Below are 24,895 nucleotides of genomic sequence, written 5' to 3' on the forward strand. Positions count from 1 at the left end.
ACTGATGCAAACCGAATGCAAATGATTATAATGGAACGCTGTATACATACTGATGAGACACAAACCATGGTGGAACATGAGCGCACTGCACGAGTGCACTGCACATGAAATGTTCTGCTAAGGCGAGTAGTTTAGTGATCACTTGGCGAATTAAATTTTTCAGCCCGCACATTCGTACAATTATTATACAGGAAGTTGATAAAGCTGCAACCGACAATTCTGCAGCACAACACATCTGGTACATGAGCTTGTGCTGCTGGTTACCGGAGCATTCTTTGCCATTTGCGCCCAGTCAAGCTGGCGGAAATACGTATAAAAGAACCTCGATCCCCTTCTGGCACCCAGCCCCCCCCCCCCCCCTGTTGCTACGCCACTGCCTGCAGCTGAGGCCTCTTTTGTATAATGATGACAGCAAGGAGCAGAAGTTTATGATGCTGTTTCAAAGGAAGCCACAAGGGAGTAAAACAAAATCAGCAGCTCATAGGCATACATATGCAACATTTAATGAAAACTGAACTTTTAAAGTGGTCCAAAATCTGACAGGCGCTGCATTCTATTATGAGTGCAGAAAAATATCACCTTTACACATTAGCTAAATGAAACTTCCAATTTCAAGGTTAAGAAATGAAGTACTGTGTGATTCGTTTCAATGTTCCTATGTAAACTGTAAAAAGCCTATCCACAAATCATGGTGAACTTTAAATTACTTTTGCGTGTATTGTTTTGGTTGAATGTGTATAATTAATTTTTTTTTTTAAATTTGGTTAAGACAACATTACTGTCAGTTGGCCTTTATTCTGTTTATACTGAATAGTTTCTGCACTGCACTATGCCAAGTGACTGTCAACAGAGCTGCGTCGCTTGCAGTGTTGTCACAGAGTAGTGTGTAGTCAATATGGCCTGCATTTTTTTTTTTCATTTTTCTTGTCGCGAGCATTTGATTTTTTTTTTTTTGAGCACCTGTTTTCACTCAGAGGTCACATTTGAAATTTTGTGAAAGCAATCACTGTTCGTATGACATTCTACCTTTCCCACTGCAATAGGAAAAAAATTGGCTGAAGTGATTCATAGGTGTCATGGAATGTGAGCTTGAGGTACCGTATTTACACGATTGTAAGTCGACCCCTTTTTTTAAATTTGAAAGTCTGAAGTTGGGGGGTCGACTTACAATCGAAACCAAAACATGGCCCCGCCAAAAAAAAGCCATACCAACGAGAGCTACAACGTAGTTACAATTTTGTGTTTGCTCTATGGCCCTACCCGTATTTTTTCGCTATCCTGCGTGTTTGTTCGCTTTTCGGAAGGGTTTTTCAACATTTTTTAGAGTCTTACAGTGCATGCAACACTCATGGGGGGGTGTTGATAGTTGATAAAAGCGCCGCTGTTCCCATTTGCGGCGGCACCCTCAGAACGGCGGCGCTTGCGGGGAGTATCGGTAGTTCATGGAAGAGCAGACACCGCTCGCGGGTTTCTCTTTCTCTGTTTAAAGGCATTGGTATTGGCACAGAACACCTATACAAACTTGTATTGGTTTGACGCGTTCCACTTGACTGCCGGCTACGTGCTACTTCTACGTTTCCCCAGTCGTCATGAGTGCTGCAGGCCCACTAATCTTTCGGCACTCGTTCACAGCAGCGTTCAAGAGGGCTGCCATCCTTTACGCCGAAGAAACAAATCACTGCGCAGCGGGCCGCAATTTCGATGTTTCTAAACGGGTGGTGCGAGAGTGGTGACTGCAGCGAAGCGAAATTTTCACCTGTGTGACGGCAAGTGAGAAATTTCCCACGTGCCGAAGTATGGACGCTTTCCGGAGCTGTAGGCTAAGCTTGCGGCGTACGTCGCTGAAATGCATGATCGGTCCCTGCCAGTGAAGTGCGACGTGGTCATGAAATAAGCCCGGACCTCCGCCTTAATTTTAAGGTTCTGCTCCGCCGTGAGTACAACGAGTGGCTGGCGGCAGAAGACTGCGAAATTACGCCAACCGGACCTGCCAAAAGAGCCTCCCTGACGGCTGCGTGTGGTTGGGTGCATTTGGCGTGGGCTGCTGTTCTGCAAGATGTCCTGGTGCGGTCGTTTGCGAAATTTGAAATTTCGCTGGACCACGACGCGCTGTGGGACCGCAGCAACGATGACGATGGCAGCACTAGTGAAGACGAGTAGTCCAATGACCATGTCAGCTACTAATAAATTTTCGTTATCGAATGCGCCCTCGGTTTTTTTTTTTTTTTCGGTCAAGCGATATGGGGTTAATTCGAGTCGACTTACAATCGTGTAAATACGGTAATCTACGGTTATGTTGGCCGCAGAGACAAAGCAATGACAATAAATTTGAGACAAGAAACAAGGCTAAAACAAAGTACATTTTGTTTGTAGAATAGTGAGCTATCACATTTAAACTGTTTCCTTTGAATAAGTCAGTGCAGCTTAAAGGGACACTAAAGGTTACCAGAAACTCAAGTTAAAGTGGTAGAGCAATGTTCTAGAACGTCTAAGGCGTCAATATAATCGCGAACAGAGCTTTAGTAACCGAGAAATTGAGGTAAATGCATGACACGATTTGAGACCCCCCAGCGACATCCCGGTACTAGCCCGATGACGAAAGGACTCCTCATAATTTGTGTTACTAATACTCAACTACTCGTATTAAAAATATCATTTCATTCGATTATAAGACGGAAAAATGCTACTTGTCTACGTCTATTCGATTCTAAGAAAAAATAACATTTTGACGTTACCCTTCAGTAATATGAGCGTTCGAAAGGTTTCGTTTTCGCTCGACTCTGCGCGCTCGACTCTGGGCCGTGCACGCTTTGGAGTTTCAGTAGTTTCGTTATCGCGTCGTGCTGTGAGGGTTCTGCTGGCTCGCGAAACTTTCATTTGGAACAAGCAGCGAAAATGCCACGTCCATGTGATGTCGCGGGAAGCCCTCGTTGCTTTCCCGCTCCGGAGAGCCGGTGTCGAGGCCGCCGTCGTAGTACGCAACGACGCCGGCAGTGCGAGCCCTCAGCAGCAGGTCGCGCTCGTCGGTGCTCAAATCGCTGAAGTTGAGCCCACCTTCGCGAGCCAATCTGTAGGTGTCAGGGTCCATTGCGACGAGCGTCGAAGTTAGCGTCATAGAATGAAGTACCAGCTTATGGGCGTCTTGCGCTGGAGTTTGAGGTATAGTAGCGGCGCCTGGTGGCGGTGCGGGAAACGACATCTGGGTCGTGCCAGCTTGGGTCGAATTGAGCCCTGGCTGTGGCGAAGCACATTTCTAGGCCGAGTTTTGCGTCGATTCGCACATTTTTAGGCCCTGTTGCGAGTGCGAAAAGGCTCGTCGCTTCTCACAGACCACGCCGACCACACTGCGAGCTCGCCGCAGCCTATAGTTTAACGAAAACGGACTCTCCGTGGGACGTAATGTGGGACGTAATTCGTTTCTCCTTCCGCTAGCCACCATACTCCCGCTTTCGCTCTGCTGTCGGCTCTGTCTTGGCTCTGTTTCTGGCCGCGCGTTCGCGTTTTGCGCAGAAAAGCCGTAGCGCCGTCAGCGGACGCCGTTCTACTCACCGATGGCGCAACGTCACTATGAGACCATGATGTCAGTACTCCTCGATCGGAAGGCGGGCGATTTGAACTGCGCTAGAGGTACGCGGACGCTTCAGAACGCATTTTCTCTTAAAATAAGTCTCTCCTTGGCACGAAACAAGCGTTTTGAGGTTTCTGTGATGGTATTTCAACAGTTTACGTTGACTTAATAGTAACCTTTAGTGTCCCTTTAAGGTTGTTAATAGCCAATGTGCTATTATTTTGATATTTTAATTTAAGTGGTCGTTTGTGCTACCTGCATCAGCTGATCAATATTTTCTCAATTTCAGAAGCAGCTAGGAATGACCTAACTTGGGCTAATATCCTGTCACACTATCAAAACAGTGGCAGGCTGGCTGACAACACTGCTGCTTGAGCATAATCTGTGTCTCAAAGGTAAATGTGATGCATTTTATAGCCTTAATTAGATAGAATTCCTAGTGTTTTCTGGCATATAGCATCATCATCATTATCATCATCATCATGTTTTATGTCCACTGCAGGACAAAGGCCTCTCCCTGCGATCTCCAATTACCCCTGTCCTGCGTTAAGAGACAGAAAGAGAGCAGTTTGGATCAGAGAGCAAACGGGTATAGACAATATTCTAATTTACATCAAGAGAAAAAAATGGAGCTGGGCAGCTCATGGAATGCGCTGGTTAGGTAACCGTTGGACCATTAGGGTTACAGAATGGGTACTAAGAGAAGGGAAATGCAGTCGAGGATGGCAGAAGACTACGTGGAGTGATGAAATTAGGAAATTCGCGGGCACTAGTTGAAATCTGGCATATATTAAAGTGAGCTATGCTTGCATTTATTGGTGGGAAACCTCGTCCATTTTCAGTTCAGTTATAAATACAAGTCTAACTTGCCAAATTTCTGTGTTTAAATGCTATAAGCATCAGGAAAGGAAGTTTTATGGTGTGCTATTTGTCAGTAAGAAAAACGGCCTTTCCCTTTTGAAATTTACAATATCTAATTTGAATTTGACAAGAAAACAATGATCATAAGGTTGTTTGTATTGTTTGTGCTGGTGAGAGAGCACTTTGATTTTAGGAGTTAACCACAAAAATTTTGTCGCGTTTTTATGCCAAGAACAGATAGCTGTAAACTCCGTAATTATGCTATGGAGCCTCAGTTACTAGTTTAATAATACAGTTCAAAATATGTATGAAGTGTAGTGCGGCTTTCGATGTGAAACAGAAGTCTATTCATGTCACCAATACTCGATGTGGCGGTATAGTACCAGACACAACTGACGTTATGATCATGCTGCGAAGACAGAGATCATTTAACACTTGACAGGATAACAGGAGAGAGAGAGTCCTTCTACATTGCAAAAAGAAGCGTGCAATTGGAAGGGTCAATTTGATGGCTTTTAGTGACGAGGTCATAATATCGCCGTCAACTACTGCACTGAGCCAACTGTCTCAAGCTTGAGTTGTTTACGACATCGTATGAATTCCAACTATGGTTTCGGTGATGTGAATAATCTCCTGCTTCACTTATTAAATAGTGCTGCACTTCGAGTACATTTTAAACTAGCTGCATAAAACTTGATGTAATAATTCTTTGTGCTTCTCTCCATGTCATAATTGTGGGGTTGGCAGCTACCTAAAAAGCACAAAAGTGGGCACAAAATTTTTGTGTCAGTACTCCCTTAATTAATTTTTCCCCACATGCATTAATTTATTTTGAAAAAGATTAATAATTTTGATGAACAATTTGTTTTACACTGTTGATGTCTTGTTTTAATTTGTTCAGAATACTAGAAACCATTGAGCCAGCCAATCCCAGTGTAAGCAGCTGCATCTTTCCCTGAGGTGGCATGGAGAAGGAAGTCCCGTAGCTGTGATCTCATCGACCAACTTTTTGCATGGGAGTCCCAGTTGTCCATAGCAGATTGCAACAAAGTATTCCAGGGTGAAAATCAAGCCGTGTCGGTTAGCGGAAATGGTGGGCCTCCTATTCAAAACATGACTCCAGGGCCCTCAATGAGCTTTTTGGTCTAAGCCAGCTACAGTTCAGTTGTAATTCCAGTTGATAACTTTTGAAAGTACCACCAATTGGTTTTGTGTGTGCGTGTGTGATGTGGTATAATTTTTGCAGTTATGACTTAGGAAAAATAAGTCTTTTAGAACATTGGTTACTGGAAAGATATATTCAAGAGAGCATTGTGAATGCATCTTTGCTGCATTTTAAGCTTACAATTCAGTTCAAGTCATAGCCTGTTCTTTTTCTGGACTGTTTGAAGAAAGTCCACTACATTTCACGATGCTCTAAAAAAAAAGTTAATTGGTCCTTGTGCCCATTTTATAAACAGTTGAATTACCATTTTAACTCAGACACTTTTATTTTTGTTGCATTGATAATTACAATTTCTAAGTTCTTTGTAAGGAAGTGGCATCTACTAAGGACCTACTCCATTAGTCATATTCATAGCAACCACACTGAATCACATTTGTATTTATCAAATAAAGTGCGCATTTTTTGCTGCTCCCTTAAGCATTGATGAGCCATTGTGCAAGGTTGTGTCTGTATAGAGACAGGAAACAGCCTTTCTAAGTGCTGTTTTATCTTCCTTAAAATGCACTCTCCACACACTTGCACTCACTTCTGCGACCATTGGTACTGCATGCAACCATTTAGAGTGCAGTTTACCTGAGGTGATAGTGGTATTTATTGGATGTATTCTGTCATGGACATTGTATATATGTGGTTCTTGCATTTGGATCCATGCATTTTCATACCAGCGCAAGTCTGCTGGCATGTAATATGCATATGCAGTGGAACCTACTCATGGCCTGTGGAACAAGGTAAATAGAATCGTACATTTCTTGCACTATTTCAGACAGACATGCTTATTGTATGCATGGTATAGTATGCTTATACTGATCCACTAGTATCACAAAACAATAGTGCTTTCTGACTCTGAAAATGTAGAACTATTTACAGGCATGGTACTTGAACATTGAGAATGGCTCAACAAAATGAACGGACTGCAATGCATTATGTGCACTCAGTGTATGCTTAGGCTGGACTGCTAAACTTGTCTAAGTTGTATCTTAAATTCTTAAAAATAAAAGCATGATGAAAAGTCACTTTCTTCTGCTGCACATGTGCAGCGGCAGATGTCATACTTAGTATGAAGACCTCCAATAATGTTTCATTGCCAACTTTGGTACACATTAGAGCTGGTTAGCGCTAATGCCATTTGATCTCTAGAAATGCTTATATTTGCACGAGCTTAGGCGAAAACTGTTGTCTTGCAGTTCAAGGAGCAGTTTACGAGTAGCAGGAAAACAATACATAGAGCACAAATATATTTCTTTATGAACGTTGGAGTAACTATTTTGGTACTGGTGCTATTGACAAAAAAGTATTTGATTTCACTGTAGTTATTATTTTGTTAAGTGATTGTCCATTCGGTATTTTTGCAATATTACAGTGGCATGAAATTAAAGGCTTGACAACAGCTCATTTGGTTGGGAATTGACTTGGCACAAGAGAAACATTGACCACAGTTAAAGTGATAATTTTACTGTGGTTGTTGCCGTTCTTGTGCTTCTGTAGTGACATGTAAAATAAGAATTCAACCTTCCAGGATCGTAAACATTGTAAGTAGAGCTAACTATAGCACCTGTGAAGCTGGAACACGCCTGGACATTGAATGTCTACACCGCAGCTACAGCAGTGGCAGTGCTTCCCAACATGGCTGCTAGCTGTAAGTGGAGGGAGCATTGGCTGACCTACCAGCTGGCTTGTAGAGGTCTAGATCTAGAGCACAGCTTATAAAAGATGGCTACTAGCTGTGGCCTTAGCTAGATCGAGCTGGAAGGTAGACGCCTACTAGCTAGCTGCGTGCTTCCTGGTTATATAAGAAGTCGGAGTAATCAATTGTCATGGCAATGGTTGTGTCAAGGGCTGCATGAATATGAGACTGATCGACACCTCAGCTGCGAGGAGACACCGTTTACTTGCCGGCAAAGCGATCATGTTGTACTCTCGGATGGAAGCGTTTGGAAAAGGTTCACCGGGTAAGAGACAGCCGGGCCGGAAGTGTTTCCGCCCTACTTTAGCACATTCTGTTATACACAGATATGTGCTCTCTGCAAACGTCAAGTCCCCCTTGGTGGTCCAGTTTTCGGGCATTCATCTTCATCTTTTTATGCGTGCTCCTCCACACAATAGGTACGTAAATTCTACCGATGAATTACAACAGTCAGTTGAAACCGCTTCATCGACATGGTATAGTCGTGCACACAGAGCATCGTTCGCCTCAGCGGATGAAAATTGTGAGAACGATGAAATTGCGAGGAAATATTTCAAAAAGAAAAACAAAGAAATAAAAAATCACCACCCAAGCGCTCCGTACAGATGGTTAACCAGCGAAGCTGAAACGTGCGGCCTCGGTGTTTAACACTGGGTTAATCCTGACGGTTCATTAGCGACTGCTTGGTAGGCTGCCCGATCCTCGGTGCGCAGTTGCTGCTTGCGCGCGGCTGCACGAGCTTGTTCTTGTGTCTGGGCTGCATCATTGGTACGGTGTAGATGAGCTATTTCCTGGTTCTGCTCACGACATTGCTGATCGAAAGCTGCCTGCTCCTCAGGAGTAAATATGACACTTGGCCACGGAGCAAGAAACATTTAGGAGTGGAAACTCCGCTGTTTGCGGCGACCAGAAAAAGTCACAAGACCGCGGAGCCGTTATCGTGCTGGCGGCCTGGAAAGAAATTACCGCCGTTGAGAGTGCGCCGGAGCGGCCTGCCCGGGCGCTGCATTTTTTTTTTCGCTGCGGCTTCTCCGACGCGCCGCATGGCGCCGCCACTGTATATGGCCCCGTCGGCGCATACAACAATTGTGACCTTATCTGGTCGCCTGCGCTCGCTCGCGCTGACGGGAGTTTCCCCTCCTATATTTCTTACTCCGTGCACTTGGCCTACCCATTTCGGAGCCGGAGAGAAGCTGCTGCACGTGCACTTGACTGCGACGGAGAAAAATGATGTCATTACTGGCGCGGCCAATCGCGCGCCTTGTTTTTTTCGTGCAAGCGCATGGGGTTGCGCCGGAGGAGTTTTTGGCATACAGGCGACAGACAGACGAATGAACCGGCTAGCCATATACAGCTTCTCTGTAAAACGGGCAATGGATAGGGTACCTGGAGAATGAGGACACCCTCAATTTGAGCGAGAACTTGTGATAATCATCATGTACAATGTGTCGACACATATCAAGGCTGAAAAAAAAAAACGAATACGATTAAGGGCAAGAGTCTAATATTGGTGTCACATGGCGCACTTTCGATTGCGATTGAGCCAGATTAGTCAAGCTAATTGTTCAAAAGCGAAATGACACATTTACACATGGTAATGCTTGTAGAATATACAGGCTACCAGCCTGCCTGTATGACGTCACAGCTCAGTGTGCACAGGCTTTGCTCTATTTCTGTGTTGAATATGCCAATGTCTCTTCGATCATGTCTGTGCACTTTGACGATGCCATGATGCTAGGTATATGGACCGATAGCCATAAAATCAAATGAGGACATTCACAAAAAGTGAGCAGTGAACATGATTGCCTGGAAATTTAACAAGCTAAAACACAATAAATAAAGGCACATAAATGCCTGAAGCCATAAGCACAAAGATCAGACAAATCTCTGTGCTACCCATAATTTCCACAGCAGAACCTCTATAAAGTTTACAGAGGAGCTAGGTCGTATTCCACAGTAGCTGAATGATTACAACACTACATATTCTTCCAGTAATTTTAGCAGGAAACTGTGCCACAGCCTGTGTCAGTCAACTGGAAGTGCAACATTGCAAAGGCACATGTCCATATGTTGATTATTTTTCCGGAGTTGTACACTTGGTTAGCATGCTGGCACATGCGTCACAGCTTCCACTCGAGTGCCACATAATGTGCAACAATCAGGGTTTTTACCAATTGTGTCTGGAAATACTCAGAGGAAACTCAGGGAATTTGTGCTTCTATCAGGGAAAATTTGCTGTAATTTTATTGAAAGGGAAGGAAAGTCGCGCTAATGCTGGCTTGACTAACAGAGAAATCATAACGAATCGTTTTTGATGCCGTGTCATCGGCTGTAGGAGTTGCCAGTGTACAGTCAATGACTGATTTTCTGGAGGCCCGATTTTTGGGACATGCCTGATAATTTGGACGGCTTTGCGGCACCACCACGTACGTGCCTCATAGACTCAATGCATAAGAACATATAAAATTTCGGACGCAAGAACGCGGTGAAGCATACGTAAAGTATTGTGGTGAAGTTTAACAGGTGTGGGAAGGGGCAATAATCACGGGACCCAGTATGTATTCCTTAATAATACACGCGTGCGTCCCTGCATGAGCGCTGATATGCCTAATAAGTGTACTGGCAGGCTTTCAGAGCTTTTTCGGTTGTGCCTGTGGCATTTGAGCCTTTAAGGGCAGTAAAAGAAATGCATTAACTTTTTCAAACTGCCCAATTTTTTGGACGTTTTCGCTGCCCCTAGGCAGCCCAAAAAATAGGATGTTGACTGTACTACTGACCAAGAGGATGCTTGAAATGGTCCATGGGGCGAACGCACGGCGGAACGTAGACGACAGCACAAAGGACTGATGCATTGAAGATTGAACGGGAAAGGAAGTGTGCTGCCGCTTCTTTGAAGGAGCTTAAGCTCAAAAAGCGAAGTTTTGGCTGACGTTTAGATGCAGGTGTCCCTCATCCAAACTAATATAAACTCTTTAAAGCAGTGAAACGCAACACTGAGGCATTGTGCGTGCGCTGAGAGTATGTCAGGACAGTTGAGGTTGACTATCCAGCTGCCGAGAGAGAATCTCACTTGTGACAAAGTTCGGGCCTCATAACAATGAGCTTGCTATCAGTTGATAGAGATAGCTCATATTAGAGAATATTTGCTTCTGTATGCTCTGTATGCATCTCTTTTTATTCGTATTTGAAGATGTTCGGCTCAATTTGCCATGGGCTTTACAATTTTTTTTCGAAGATATTTGATTCGCTTTGCATTTTACTAACCCATCCCTTCTGTTTTCTTTTTGAATAAAATAAACACTACCTCTTACTATTCAAACTGAGTTAAGTCGTTTTTTTTAAATTTCGTTGGGCGACATTGTGTCAGTCTGTCTTGACATAAAACAAAGTTCTGTGTCACTCAGGAAATCTTGCAAAGGCACTCAGGGAAAACCTCGAAAACTCAGGGAGTTTGGAAGCGTCAACTTAGTAGACACCCTGAACAAGTCTAGAATGTGCTGGCTACTCGTGGCAATCAACTGAATCAGCTTTCACGAAAGCGAGCAAGCTTGTGGTGAAGCTGCAAAGTCGTTGCGATCGCATCATTCTAACTTGCTGCAGGAGTGCGACTATGCTGCTAAAATTCACTGGCTGGGATTCCAGCATGTAAACAGCTTATTATTGGCTAGTTACTTGCATGGGAGCATATACAACAACTATAAAACGGCCATTCTTGGCTTCTACTTCTTTAATATTTTGAGCCAGAGCTTTTAGGCTGAAGTCCATAGCAGAACACTGTCTCCAAACATGTCCCCGTCGCGATGTGCCGGGACATGACCCTAGATAAAGTATTGAAAGGAACAGAAAGAAAGCAAGAATGATAGTCTGGATGTATTTTTTAGTGCGAAAGCGCACAAAGAAGCTGGTGTCCCGTTCAGGGTAATAGTATCGGAGAAAGGCACATGGTAGAAGTCCATTGCAATCTACTTATTAGACAAGCTTAACCTATCGAAATTAAAGATCTGTTTATCATGAAAAATTCCGAGGGAGTTTTAGCCTTTGTAGAGGCCAACTGTAACGCGGGACTAAAGGCCTTCTCAGCAGATGTGAAGGACCTGAATTATTTTTTGCCGCAGAATTAATCGTTGTGTTCAATAATGCATAGATGAATTTGGGGCCGTAAGATTTAGTACGAAAGTGGGCAGAACTGTTGAATATTTTTTAGAACTTTTAGACTTGTACATGAAGTCACACACAAATTTGCACAAATAAGTAACATTCCGTGCCCTCAAAAACAAGGGGTCTATATAGAATCTTGCTTAGCACCTGTTTTAAGCAACCTATACTTAGCTAAGCTAGACGGAGACCTATATTCACGCGTCAATGAGACAAAAGTTGTTAAAATATTTAATTTGTTGATGATTTTTTAGTGTTTGTTAATGTTAAGCTAGACAACTTTGACACAGAATGTTCAACTGTTAGTAATCTTATACGCGAGTGCCTTTGTCCACTGAAAGTTACGTTCGAAGTGCCCATAGAACGAAAGATCAAGTTCCTTGACGTTAAATTTACCTTTGGTGATGACCTAATATGGTGGTGCTACAGTCCCAGGACAAATAAACCGTTGTTGTCATATCATTCAGCCCATTCTCAATTGAGAAAAAGAGGAATTGCAAAAATGTGTTCCACTAACGCACTTAATAAATCATGACATCATTGCACTGACGAAGTGTTCACTCAACAGGCCATACGCCTACATGATGCAGGTTATCCCAGTCAGGTTCTGGTATCAGTTGTAGAAGGAATACTAAGGCAAGCGCAGCAATCTGATACCTCTGAATGTGTGGAAGGAAATAGTAGCCATGAGAAAAAAATATCAACAGTTACACCCTATATCCACCGGTTGTCGCACGACCTAAAGAAAATTGCCTGCTGAGGTAACAGTGATGTTGTTTTTTCTGCACTTAACAAACTAATCAGCTTGTGCAGGAAAACAAGACCACAAAAGAAAGAAAGTGCTCTTAGTTGGCAAGTAAAACAGAGGAAAAAGTTTAGAGATTGTAAGGCTTCGATTATATATTGTATACCCTTATCGTGTGGCAAGTATTATATCGGGCAGTAGGACAGATGCATTAATGATAGGTTGTGCGAACCCAAAAACAAGGTCGACAAAGTTGCATCAGATGGGTTTCTCCCTTTTCATTGTAAGCAGCATAAGTGCTCCCCTCTCTCTGAATCAACAACCATTACTGGTATAAGTAAGTGCGAACTGATTAGACTTATAATAGAAGCTGAGCAGATAGTTGCCCTGGGAGAGTCCTGTATCAGCAAACCGTCATTGACTCTCTCTGAAAAAGAATTGAAATTTTTGCGCATGGCTTAAGATATCACTTCTAAAAATGTCATGTTTTGAACTGTTCATGTGGCTGTGACTCATGTTGGCCGAGTGCATCACTCCTTGATAAAGAACAGTGTTGGAAGTTTGTGCTGTGTACGTTTGTGTGTGTCTTTTGTCCTGTCTTTTAATTGTACTACCGTACACCTATTCAAGACGCGTTACCAGCAAGCCCATATTGCAATCCTCGTGAACCCATATTAAGAGTTATATTGGACTTACCAGTGGCAATTATATGATCTGCAGTGAAGCTGGCCACACAATTGAAAGTAGCAACAATGAACGCAAAGCTTTTATTTTAATTTTTAAAGGGACAGAGAAGAATTATTTAAACTGTTAGTAAATTACACCAAAAATGCCACTTACCGTGAGAAAAGGTTTGGTAAGCCAGAAACGATACAAGAACAAAAGACAGGTGGCACAGCAGCCTGGAAGTTTCTGCACCAGCTCACTGTGATGTCATGGATTTTGATTACACCTACTTGGGCCTAGTTAATTTTTTCTCAGAAAAGATATACTACATTGTATACTATAAGAGTCGAAGACTGAACTTGGCCAGATTGAACAAAATTTGAACTGATTGAACTAAACCACAGCAGTACAAATACAGAAATGTACCTTGAAATCAGCTATGTTGAGTGATGCTGGGACTGTAGAGTTGGGACTGGCACCGCTGCCCTTGAAGCCCTTTCACTTGAAGGTGATAGTAGGGGTGAAAGCGACCCAGCCTGAATCCTCCTCAAGGAAATTTGTCCAACCTGGTGATGTTGTGGGCACATGTGGTACAAAGTACTGGGGTGGGCATATGCGAGAATATAAAAGCATGTGTGTCGTGTTGAAGCAAATTTCTATGGGCTAGGAGAAGGGATGAGGAGTCAGGCACAAGAGGTATTGGCAGATGCATGTTTCGTTTTGTCGTGTGCTTTTTTATCTACCATGTCAACGAAAGGGTCAGAGCACTATCCTTGTACCCAGTGTAGATGAATGTTGCAACATGAATCTCTATGAAGCTCTTAGATTTTTTCACACAGTAATAGAGCTTTAATGACTGACTTCACCTGTTTAATGTGATCAACAGCAGCCAAATATGAGAGGAGTCAATGTCTTGACAAGGGCACTTGTCTTTATCAGGGCAGACAAGTCCTTTTGTCGAAATGTAGGCGCCAAGAATAGGATTATCGTGTTCAGCCACTGTTGATCAGTTCAAGTTTCCATCTTTCTGCGAAACCTTTTATTTGTTCAGCTATTTAATGACACTCAAATACTAAACACTGCATAGTATGTGTACTTGTATGGTGCTTGATAAAGAAGAGGTTGCTGCCTCAATAGCATCTAGTATGATTTGAAGCTTAAGTAAAGTTGAGTCAGATATATTTGTCATGTATTCCTCATTTTCTTGAATAGGTAAATGTGTAAGGCTGACTTATGCTATGCTTTCACCATGATTTCTAACAGCAGTGCCTGTGTACACCATGCATTTGTCCAAGAAAACATCAGTGTGCATTGGGTTTATGTTTCTTCTTGCAGGTGAGTGATTTGTTGCCTGTCATACAAGCAGATTCTAAGGAGGCAATGCAATGACCTGATGTGCTGAGAGTGATGTGTTGCAAAAGGAGACACAGTTCTGCAAAAACTGGAATATGTCTCTAATTTGCGTGCTCACTCACATAGAGCTGTCAATTACACTATAGTGTTTAGCTGAGCGTGTTCTTGAAGAATAAATAGAGGCGCAATAAGTGGGAGGGCTGTAATTTTACTCATCACATCTAAATTAAGGACTGCAAACTGTTACCACCACTTAAGTCTGAGTTGGTCAAATTGAGTGTGGTAGAGTACGGAAATTATTAAAACCGAAATGAATATTATGTGGCATAATATTCAATTGACTATTAAACTAGTACATATAAACTTAATCAGAACAATCCCACCTCACTTAGCAATCTAATTTGCAACCTTGAGTGTGCACTGTGCGATGCGTTCAACAAGTACTGTGTCTGCACTAACGACATGATATTTTAGCGTAAAAAGTGCAACAGAAATATTTTAAGTGACAGAAAAGCAAGAAAGGAGGTACAAGTAGCGCCGTCTTTCTTTTCTGTCTGTCACTTGTCATTCAGGTCATGTTGTTCAGCAAACACCAATTCGCCCAAGAAAAATGTGCTTGCACTGCCTGCCATTGCAGCATTTACCGTTTCACACAAGTGCTCTCTAATTCAGTGTAGCCTTGCACCATTACAAAAGAAATGGAAGCACGTGTTCTTCACAGGCACTGCTGAGCGAGCATAATGAAATTATTCCTTTGACTCAATTCTGTTTCATTCTTTTCACCCCCTGCTCCGAATAAGCCAATGCAGGTAAAATGTATGTAGGGGCCAATTGAGCCAATGGTGCTGTGCAGGGAAAAGAATTGGAATATAATTATTGCAATATTCCAACTCTGCCCTGTATAATTCTGCCACCACTACCAGCAATTAGAATGTTATTACACAAAACACTATAAACTATAAAATTTATTGACATCATTTATTTATTATTTACAGTGTTGGAAGTCAGCCTTCATCACATAAGCTTTCTTAGCTTCTCAAGCCTGAAAAGTAGGAAAAGGGATAAAATGTAAATGTTTAAAGCAAACTGCAGCACATGCACAAGCATAAGTACAGCATCATGTAATAGTAACCGGCATATACAGGGTTGTCCCAGCTAACTTTAGTCAGAGTTTAAAAATATGCCAATGCACTCTGAGACGATTTGACCAAAATCATGTTGCTGACTATTGTATGGAGTAAGTCGCACTATTTTTTTGTGTTCTGCTTAATTGCATTAGTCAAGATTAATTAACCAACTTCTGAAGCAACTAAGGCAAAAAATTCCAATTCGAAAGTTGTAAAGAGCTTAGCAAAACATTCGATAAAACAGTTTCTAACTTTCTATTAGGAATCAGTGCTTTCCCGCTTACTGCAGATGCCCGCGGAATACAAAAAAAGAAAGAAAACCACATGACATGTCTGCTTGCGCGGCGTGATTGCAGCCAATGCTCCGCATACAAACAAACATAGCATTCAGCTATGTTCCCATGTGATCAAGACCTCATGTAAACAAGAAAATGCGCGAGGCGTGCACGATCGAGAACAGTATATAGCTGCCCACCACGGCAGCTTCACCGCAATACTTGCCCGCCCTTCTCATGTGAAAATGCCGGCACGCACTCAGTTTCCTATTTAAGTACCGGCAAATCTTCTCCGGGGTCATCGCACGCGGCATTCACAGCTATCACCACCAATCCTATTGCGATAAGCATTTTCGCCTATCCGTTTCACAGTGCGTGGTGCTGTTGCATGCATAGCGCACCCTTTTAACAGGCGATAACCGAAATTCGCCGCCGTTCCCTTCTGCAAACTGCGATTGTATATGTTTTCCGGCCGCTAGATCCCACGTAAAACAACAACAAAAAAAGTGCGAAGCGCACGCGATTGATAACATTATATAGCTGCCCGTCACGCGTGAAAATGACGGTGCGCACAGTTTCTTATTCCGGCACCAGTAAATCTCCGCCTGGGTTGTCGCGCACTGCATCCACAACTGTCGCCATCAATCCTATTGCGATGAGCACCTTCACTGCCTTCAGCTATGTTTTACAGTGCATGGTGCATAGTGCCATTGGTAGTGTACAACATGCTTTTGGTAGGCGATAATCCACTGTTCCTTGCTGCAGGTGGGGCGGTGTGGACATCAGGTTTCGCTTCGGCGGTGTCCAGCATCCCCCACCAGCTCGATTTCGTTTCGGTTTCCCGTCTCCTTCTTAAAAAACCAGGCAATAAAAAACAACAAAGTGCGTCTAGGGTTACCAGAACACCACCAGGGGCGCAATTGGAGATCGTTGTTCGAAATGCATTTTCAGTTTGTGTTTCGAACAACGATCTCCGATCGCGCCCCAGTAGTTAACAATAGTTGAGTCTTTCAAATTTTGGTTACTTCGGATATGTTTTCCCAGTTCGTACGTTTTTCTCACTGTTTCTTCCAAAACGTATGAACAAGGTTCTACTGCATATTTGTTGAAAGGCACCGCACTCACTCCAGTGTGTTCTCAGTTTTGAAGGCATTGCAGGGCCCATTTAATGTGTAGTACACTCAGAAGCTATTAACAGTGAATGCAGAAGCATGTGCAAAAAATCGCTGCTGGCGTATCAGTTCACAGGCTTAGCACTGCATGAAAAGTGCGCAAAATAGAGAAAATGCTCATAAAAGAAAAAGAGAGAAGGCTGCAAAGCACTCGGTGTGTTTGGTTGAATTTTGAATAAGTTTCGTGAAGATGATGAAAAGGAAAATCAGCAATGAAAGGAAAGATTTGATTTTAATTCTGTTCACGACTGGAACCTCTGGAACCATTAACGGAGTACTGACATGATGTTTAGAAATTTTCGCTTTTTAACAAATGAAGGTACACAACCTCGAAACACTAGAAAAAAAAAAAAAATACTAGCAAGGGTCTCGGAGTGCCCGATATAGTTTGGTTGTCTGTTATGCTGCTACTCATTATGCAGTTTGATGTAGCACAATTGAATGAGTCATAGTGAGTGGCAAAACAGTGCAATGTTTTGCTCTTATGTGACCACCTTCTATGTCACCATGTCATGACACATACACCTCCTTACAAATGAAACCAAAACTGGTTCGTAGGAAAGGTATTATAGTAAATTATTTAGGGTGCTTTGAGGCTTGTGATTATTGGTTTTCGGGTTTCAAGGTAGAGGACTTTCATTCAAAGTAAAGAAACAGAAAGTCGAGAATGTCACGTCAATACTTCTCTAATATGCTCTCTTTTATTTTGCCAGTCATGGAATAGTGCCATTTTTTATCACATTTTCCAACTTGGGGAGCATATGTGACAATAACTGATGGAGAACCCAAGTGTTTTTGCATTCCACCCTCATGGAATGATGACACCACAGCCAGGAATCAAATCCATGACCTCATGCTCTGCAGAAAAACGTCATAGCTACTGAGCCATTGTGACAAGTAGGCCTATATATGAAGCTGAAATACTTGACAATAAATGGGAATCTTTTTAAAGATCCAATGAGCGAACTCTGCTTCACCACTGCCTCTAAAAAGGATGTCCCTCTCTTGTTTTCTGATCTGCCACAGCCACTGACACATTGAATCAGGTGCTGGCTTTGGGATTGGAGCCCAAGGTTGTGGCAGTAGTGATACCAGAGGCATTAAGCAATAAGCCAGTGTGGCCTAGTTTAGCAAGCAAACTGCAATCACTGCCAGTAGACTGAAGAAGGAGCACATTCTCTGATTTCCTACAGCGAAGCAAATATATGAATAGACTTGGTAAATTCTTCACATGTACAGAAGCTAGAAGTGAGCTTATGCGCATGGCAGTGAAAAGTGAAAAGTCTCTATGTCCTTTGTGTTATTCTGTGGTATGAAATGAGGAAGCAAATAACACATTTTCTGGGAACACAAGGTAACAACAAAAGAAAATGCAGAGTCTAGTTGTATACATCAAAGCCACAAAATTCAAAGCATGAAGATGAAAATTTTGGGGCTTTGACATACTCATGAGGACATATAAAATTGAACTTCAAAAATTTTCTCTAGCAGGTGTTTTTCAAAAGTTGTCAAACTTATCCAAAAATGTAAATCTTAAATGTCAGCAATGCAGCCTCCTTTACCCATGGTAATGGGCAGTGCAAATGAGGACAAAGAAAGAACCACAAAGGACAGTCATAATCCTGTGTGGTTCTTTCTTTGTCCTCGTTGTTCATCCTGCCCGTTACCATGAATCAACAACAACTCACCCTATTTTTCAGTTTTACCCATCAGCAATATTGTGAAATATTTGATGTGTGCACTGTTCTTGCAAGTAAGCATGTATTAAAAGCATGATAATACTCTTCAAATAGGCTTGAAGATTAATATGCAGAAGACAAAGATAATGATGAATAGTTGGGCAAGGTAACAAGTGTTCAGGATTGCCAGTCAGCCTCTAGAGTCTTTGAGGGAGTCCGTTTACCTAGGTCAATTAATCACAGGGAACCCTGATCATGAGAAGGAAATTCATAGAAGAATAAAAATAGGTTGAATTGCATATGGCAGACATTGTCAGCTCCTGACTAGAAGCTTATCATTATCACTAAAAAGAAAGATGTACAATCAGTGCATTCTACCAGTGTTAACATATGGGGCAGAAACTTGGAGACAAGGACAAGGACCGCTCAACGAGCTATGGAATGACGAATGATAGGCGTAACAATAAGAAGCAGAAATAGAGCGGTTTGGATCAGAGAGCAAACGGGTATAGCAGATATCCTAATTGACATTAAAGGGACCCTGAAGCGATTTTGACGATCTTGTACAAACGTACCGAGTCGTTAGAGTAGGTCCTTTATCATTAAGTGACGCATCTAAGTGCCCAGCGTAAAGCGTGTAATTTATTATAGGGTTTTAGAAATGTACATCGCTCGGCTGGATTTTAAGCCACCCCTACCCATTTGACGTCATTTTCCCTAAAAAAGTTAGTAGGGCAGAGTAGGTCCTTTATCATTAAGTGACGCATCTAAGTGCCCAGCGTAAAGCGTGTAATTTATTATAGGGTTTTAGAAATGTACATCGCTCGGCTGGATTTTAAGCCACCCCTACCCATTTGACGTCATTTTCCCTAAAAAAGTTAGTAGGGCGAGCTATCCGATTGGCTGCCCAGGGCGGGTCATGAATAATTTTTCCAACTTTATGGTGAACAAATGTTGTTCGTAATAGTTGGAATGTTAGTTAATTTGTTTCTATAAAAAGAAAGTAACAGAAAGAGAATGCACAACAACAATTTCTCACTACACTTAAGCACTTCCGGCACACAGCAAGCGTCGTCTGCTGGTGTTACAATGTGCTCCAGTTTGACGAGAGCTCCGCAGCCAGAGTTGGTCTCAGTCTTTTCGCGAGCACCATGATTCGACTTGTTGCATTGTGGGCTGCAAACATAGTGACTGGCCATATGTCAAGCTGCGACATTGTGTCCCTCTGCAAGGCAGCAGATGAGCGGAGTGGCTGCAGCGCATAGTACTGTCGCTATCCGAATGACGCCAGGATTTGCGCGTTTGCGGCCATGACTTTGCACCGGAAGATTACTACCACAACAGCGTTTCGTGAGTCTGGTATTTGGATAAACGCAAGAGCAAGGGGATAGGGCCTGGTCGTTTGACCGTGCCGTTTCACGGGATGAGCAGAAGCGCAAACCTGAATGGTGTGCATGGTGCAACCACCTGGTGGCAGAGAGCTCAACCAAACAAAGTACCAGTAACGAAGCATATTCTTCTTTGGTGCTGTTGCAAATTTTTTTCAGGAGTGTAATCATTAACACATTGTTTTTGTAAATGTTTAAAACGTTTTACACTTGGTTAGAGCAATGTTAGCTCTTTGTGTGGCTGATTAAGCTTTGCGCCAATGCGTGGCTGGACCGTGGAGACAGATCAGCTAGCTCATGTACGTCTACGCTAAAGTTCCTTAATCAGCTTGAGTTTATTCCTCCACCGTTCCGTCAAAACGCCCAGCTTGCCTGTGGTTACCGGAATACCAGACACGTTCAGCGCTGCAACAGAATGCTCGCAACGCACGCTGCTTCGATAGCCGTCACTTGGGGTCGACTGCCAAGCAGCTGGCAAAGAGGTTGGAGAGGCTTCACGCATTCGCTCCTAGATAACTGGAAGTTGAAGACACGACGTGCCATCATGATGCAGAGTCAGTGAAGGTGGAGGAGCTTAGCACCGATCACTCGGCGAACGAGTTGAAGAGAAAGTACGTGGTTATGGAGGAGGGTAACTTGTAATCGTCCATAGCTCTCTTAATATGAGGTGCTTCACACAAATTGTGGTGCGAATGATTAACTTTAGCTGTACCCTACGTGTCCACAAAATTTTTCCAAACCATTTCAGGGGCCCTTTAAGAGAAAGAAATGGAGCTGGGCAGGTCATGTTATGTGCAGGTTAGATAACCATTGGACCATTAGGGTTACAGAATGGGTACCAAGAGAAGGGAAGTGCAGTCGAGGATGGCAGAAGACTAGGTGGGGTGATGAAATTAAGAAATTTGCGGGCGCTAGTTGGAATCGGTTGGTGCAGGTCAGGGGTAATTGGAGATCACAGGGAGAGGCCTTCGTCCTGCAGTGGACATAGAATGGGCTGATGATGATGATGAATAAAAGAAATTACTGCATAAAAAAATTTCTTCATACTTTTGCTTGACTGAAATTTTACTTGCTATTTTACATGTGTCGTTTTGCACATTGCACTTATCTTGCACTCTGTGGTGTTCTTTTCTACTTCTTATTAGGGCCTCCTTCATGTTTAAACTAATGCAGTTGCCGACTGATAATACAGACATGCTTATTCCACCCTGAAAGTCTGCTTGGCACAACCTTATATGACCCCCATCGTGGGTGTCACGGTGGCCGTGACATGGTTCTTAAAATTAAATTGTGGGGTTTTATGTGCCAAAATTATTGGTGTGCGAATATTCGAAGATTAGAACATTCAATTTGAATCGGTTAGTATTTGATTTCATTTGAATGACACTTTTACTATTATAAGAGCCAGCAAACACTGACACCAGGGACAACATAGGGGAAATTACTTGTGCTTAATAAATGAAATAAAGAAATGATAAATTAATGGAAATTAAAGTGGATGAAAAAACAACTTGCTGCAGGCGGGAACCGAATGCACAACCTTGGCATTTCGCGTGTGATGCTCTACCAATTGATTGGTAGAGCATCACAGCTTAATTGGTAGAGCATCACACGCGAAATGCGAAGGTTGTGGGTTTGGTTCCCACCTGCGGCAAGTTGTCTTTTCATCCAGTTTAATTTCCATTAATTTATCGTTTCTTTATTTCATTTATTAAGCACAAGTAATTTCCTCTATGTTGTCTTTGGTGTCAGTGTTTGTTGGCTTCTTATGATATGACTAATAAAAATCAGGACCCTCGGTTAACCCCCTTTCTTCACTTTTACTATTAGAAACATAGGCGGAAAGTTTTAACTTTTCCAGAGGGGGCGGGGGCCCGACCAGCGTTCCGAACCCCGTGCATGTATGCATACGTGCGTGTGTGCATGTGTGTGTGAATGACCTTTAATAACAGATGCAGTTAAACTTTGTGTGCTCTTGAAGAATTGTACAAAAGTGGCGGCCTTATATGAGTATGTACAAGACCTCATAGTAACAGACAGTTCAATTTCACAGCCCGAGTCCTTTTGCTTCACCGAGAATTTGGCGTCTCTTGGTGGTATAATCTTCCTTCGTGAAATTGTTTTATACTTCACTATCACTAATACTACTTCGCCTTTCCAGAGAAAGTGCAGCATCTCTCTCTCTCTCTCTTTATTTTCTGTTAGTCTGAGTATAAGTGCTGCTGCGCATGACTGCTATTGACTGCCTCATTTTGGTTACAGAGTGAATTTTACAGTGTCCCAACTATCATGCACCAAGACTTAAAGAAAGAGCAGTTGCGTTACTTGAAGAAAACCTAGTGCATATTGTTTCCAGTACTGTGGAGTGGCTGCCAGGGATGTGTAGCAAATGAAGGAAATATATACAACATTTATTAGTTACACTGAACCATTATGAACCATGGTCAACTGTGCTCCGGCGGCGGCGTGGCCTGTATCTTGAAAACGATCTGAAAAAGCAGCAGAGTGCAGCATGTGCTGAGAGCTCCGTGAGCGCTGTGTTCTCGCCGCTTTACTGGCATTGAAGTGAGACACAGCAGACAGGTGAATTCGCTCTCTGCTGCGGGTGCTATGGTGAAAGCGATTGTCTTACGGGACAAACGGAGGGACATTTTTTTTTTCGTTTGGTAAGGATAGAAATGCTTACACATACAAAACCATCAGATTTGAGTGTGCCCTTATTATCTATGAATTCGTAAGCACCGTTGAACACCAGATGCTGGCTAGAGGACGTGTTCAAATAGGTCCCCTTCCGCAGCTACACAGTACTGTATCCGCTTTATCAGATCTTCAGTGGCTTTCTTCATGATCGACACTGGAAGTCTACGGCAGACATCCGTTATCCTTGCCTTGAGCATATCTGACATCCGTCTCGATCATGTATCACGATCTTTCACATAACCTCAAAGAAAGAAATTGAGTGGAGAGAGGTCAGTTGACTTAGCTGGCCAATTTACAGGCCCACGCCTTCCAATCTATTACGCATGAAAAGTCACAGCCAGCCAGTTTCGTGCTCAGCTGCTGCTGTGTGCGGGTGCTCCACCTTGCTAATACCACAGAAGTGGAAGACATGACAGTGGGACTTTGCTGAGAAACTCATCTGCCACTCCTCCAAGGATTTCGTTTACGTAACGCTGTCCAGTTTTTTCAGTGTGTAATCAAAAAAGATGGGACCGATTATAGCACCAGCGTAAATTCCGAACCACACATTGAGCGACCACTGGTACTGGCGCTGAGTGCGCTTTACCCACTGTGGAGTGGAGTCACTCCAACAGTGTGCATTATGGAAATTTACCTGGCTGTTTCTGCAAAAATTGGCTTCCTCTGTGCACATGATGTTGCTCAAAAAGTCCGGCTAGTCATAGGCTTTTGTGAGGACCCAATCCGAGAAATCTAGACGATTCTACAGGTCCCTATCTTCCAAGAATTGGTGCACGTTAAGGTGGTACGAGTGAAAATCCGAGTCGTTTAGAATCCTCTGAACTGATGAATTGACGACTTGGAAATTGGTACCTGGGCAGCCACGTCCCGCAGGCTAGCATGAAGGTATGAGGCCATAAATGCTAGAACATCCATGTGTAGGCTAGGACTCAAAGATGGAGTTCTTTGCTACTGTTTCTGGAAGCTGCCGGTTTGTCTCGGGTTTTAATAATTTCGGATGATAGACGATGCATTTGGTCTACCGCCACACTTCCATGACTGAGATATATTTGCGGCCTTCCTCTTGTTGCCATTTGCAGCTCCCTAGGCAAGGATCATGTTTTCCTTTTGCTCATTAGTTAAATACATGGCAACTGGGACGAAACAAAATGCACCTTTAAACCTCAGCACTGACGTCAATTCGCTTTTGTGGTAATAGGTTTTGTGGCAAAAAAAAAAAAGACATCTGTGCATTTTACCTATGCTAAGACAACAGCTGTCACAGCTTGTTTCCAACTTACACCAAACACGAACTCAGAGGGAGCTTGTTCCAGGGCACTGCTTTATGATGGGGGTGGGAGCGCAGTCACATGGTATTTTTCATATTTTGAGGGGTTTATTTATCAGTCGGATAAAATTAGTATGCAATTAGTATGTCGCTGAAACTACTACAATTAGAGATCCCTTGGCTGTGCCTACAACTGCCTCATTGACACTTTGATAATTAGGATATTATGTCTCTTGAGCTAGATAATTGATTAGAATTACTTAATTAAATTATAGTAATGCAAAAATTACTGGCAGCTACTCCGCTGTACCAGAAACAATATGCACTAGGTTTTCTTTGAGTAATGCAATTGCTCTTTTTTAAAATCTGGGTGCTTGATAGTTAATTGGGACACCCAGTATATATCTATGACTTCTGCGTGCAAGTGACGATGTTTCCATCCCTAATAAATGTTGCAAATTATTAGAAGAGTTATTTCTTTTTGTGAGTCGTTAGCATTGCTTACTGGAAAGAGAAGCAATACTGAGACACATATCATTCATGTGCATTTCACAAGCCGTTGATAAAATACTCTGCCTATGGGGTCACTGAAGTCTGCAGGTTTCTTTCAGGGTCAAAAAAGCGTGCAAAGCAATTTGAAGCAAGGTGAACATACAGCAACATATTCATTCTCTAGGAATGGGCTATGCATACCTTAAGAAATAATTTTTAATTGGCTACCTCCTACTCTTTCAAATATATAATAAACCTTGTTCTGTGTGTATATTTAAATATCTGGTGTATCTGCATGGTGTCTAGAGTGGAAATTTAAAACAATGTTTAAGTGAGAAAATCTGGATGAGGCAGCCCCCGCTAGTGCTTCTAATGCGCTTGTCCTCCTTATTTTTAGGATTTGCAGAGATAAAGCGAAAGTATGAATTAAAAGCCGGGCACATCCATGCTAACAATGATGGAGTAAGCTATTAGCGACGATAAAATTTTGAGTGAAAAGGTTGAGGCAAGTCAAAAGAAACATCAAATGATGTGGGTG

At 42.7% G+C, this 24,895-nt stretch overlaps 1 protein-coding gene and 1 long non-coding RNA gene across 2 annotated transcripts in view; one reads left to right on the forward strand and one right to left on the reverse strand.

Moving 5' to 3' along the window:
* The first annotated feature begins 3,393 nt into the window (after nucleotides 1-3,393).
* Nucleotides 3,394-24,895, forward strand: part of LOC142561453 (uncharacterized) — a 42,048-nt gene continuing 20,546 nt past the window's right edge. The window contains exons 1-3 of the long non-coding RNA XR_012823799.1: nucleotides 3,394-3,627; nucleotides 3,858-3,963; nucleotides 5,331-6,382. This is a non-coding gene — a long non-coding RNA (uncharacterized LOC142561453). The remainder of the gene's footprint in view (nucleotides 3,628-3,857; nucleotides 3,964-5,330; nucleotides 6,383-24,895) is intronic.
* LOC142561436 (G patch domain-containing protein 1) overlaps nucleotides 15,205-24,895 on the reverse strand; it is a 91,779-nt gene continuing 82,088 nt past the window's right edge. Inside the window, exon 16 of the mRNA XM_075673447.1 lies at nucleotides 15,205-15,299. Coding sequence (XP_075529562.1) covers nucleotides 15,272-15,299 — 28 coding nt within the window. The 3' untranslated portion in view covers nucleotides 15,205-15,271. The remainder of the gene's footprint in view (nucleotides 15,300-24,895) is intronic.

The sequence above is a fragment of the Dermacentor variabilis genome, chromosome 1 (genome assembly GCF_050947875.1).
Source record: "Dermacentor variabilis isolate Ectoservices chromosome 1, ASM5094787v1, whole genome shotgun sequence".
Classification (NCBI taxonomy): Eukaryota; Metazoa; Arthropoda; class Arachnida; order Ixodida; family Ixodidae; genus Dermacentor; species Dermacentor variabilis.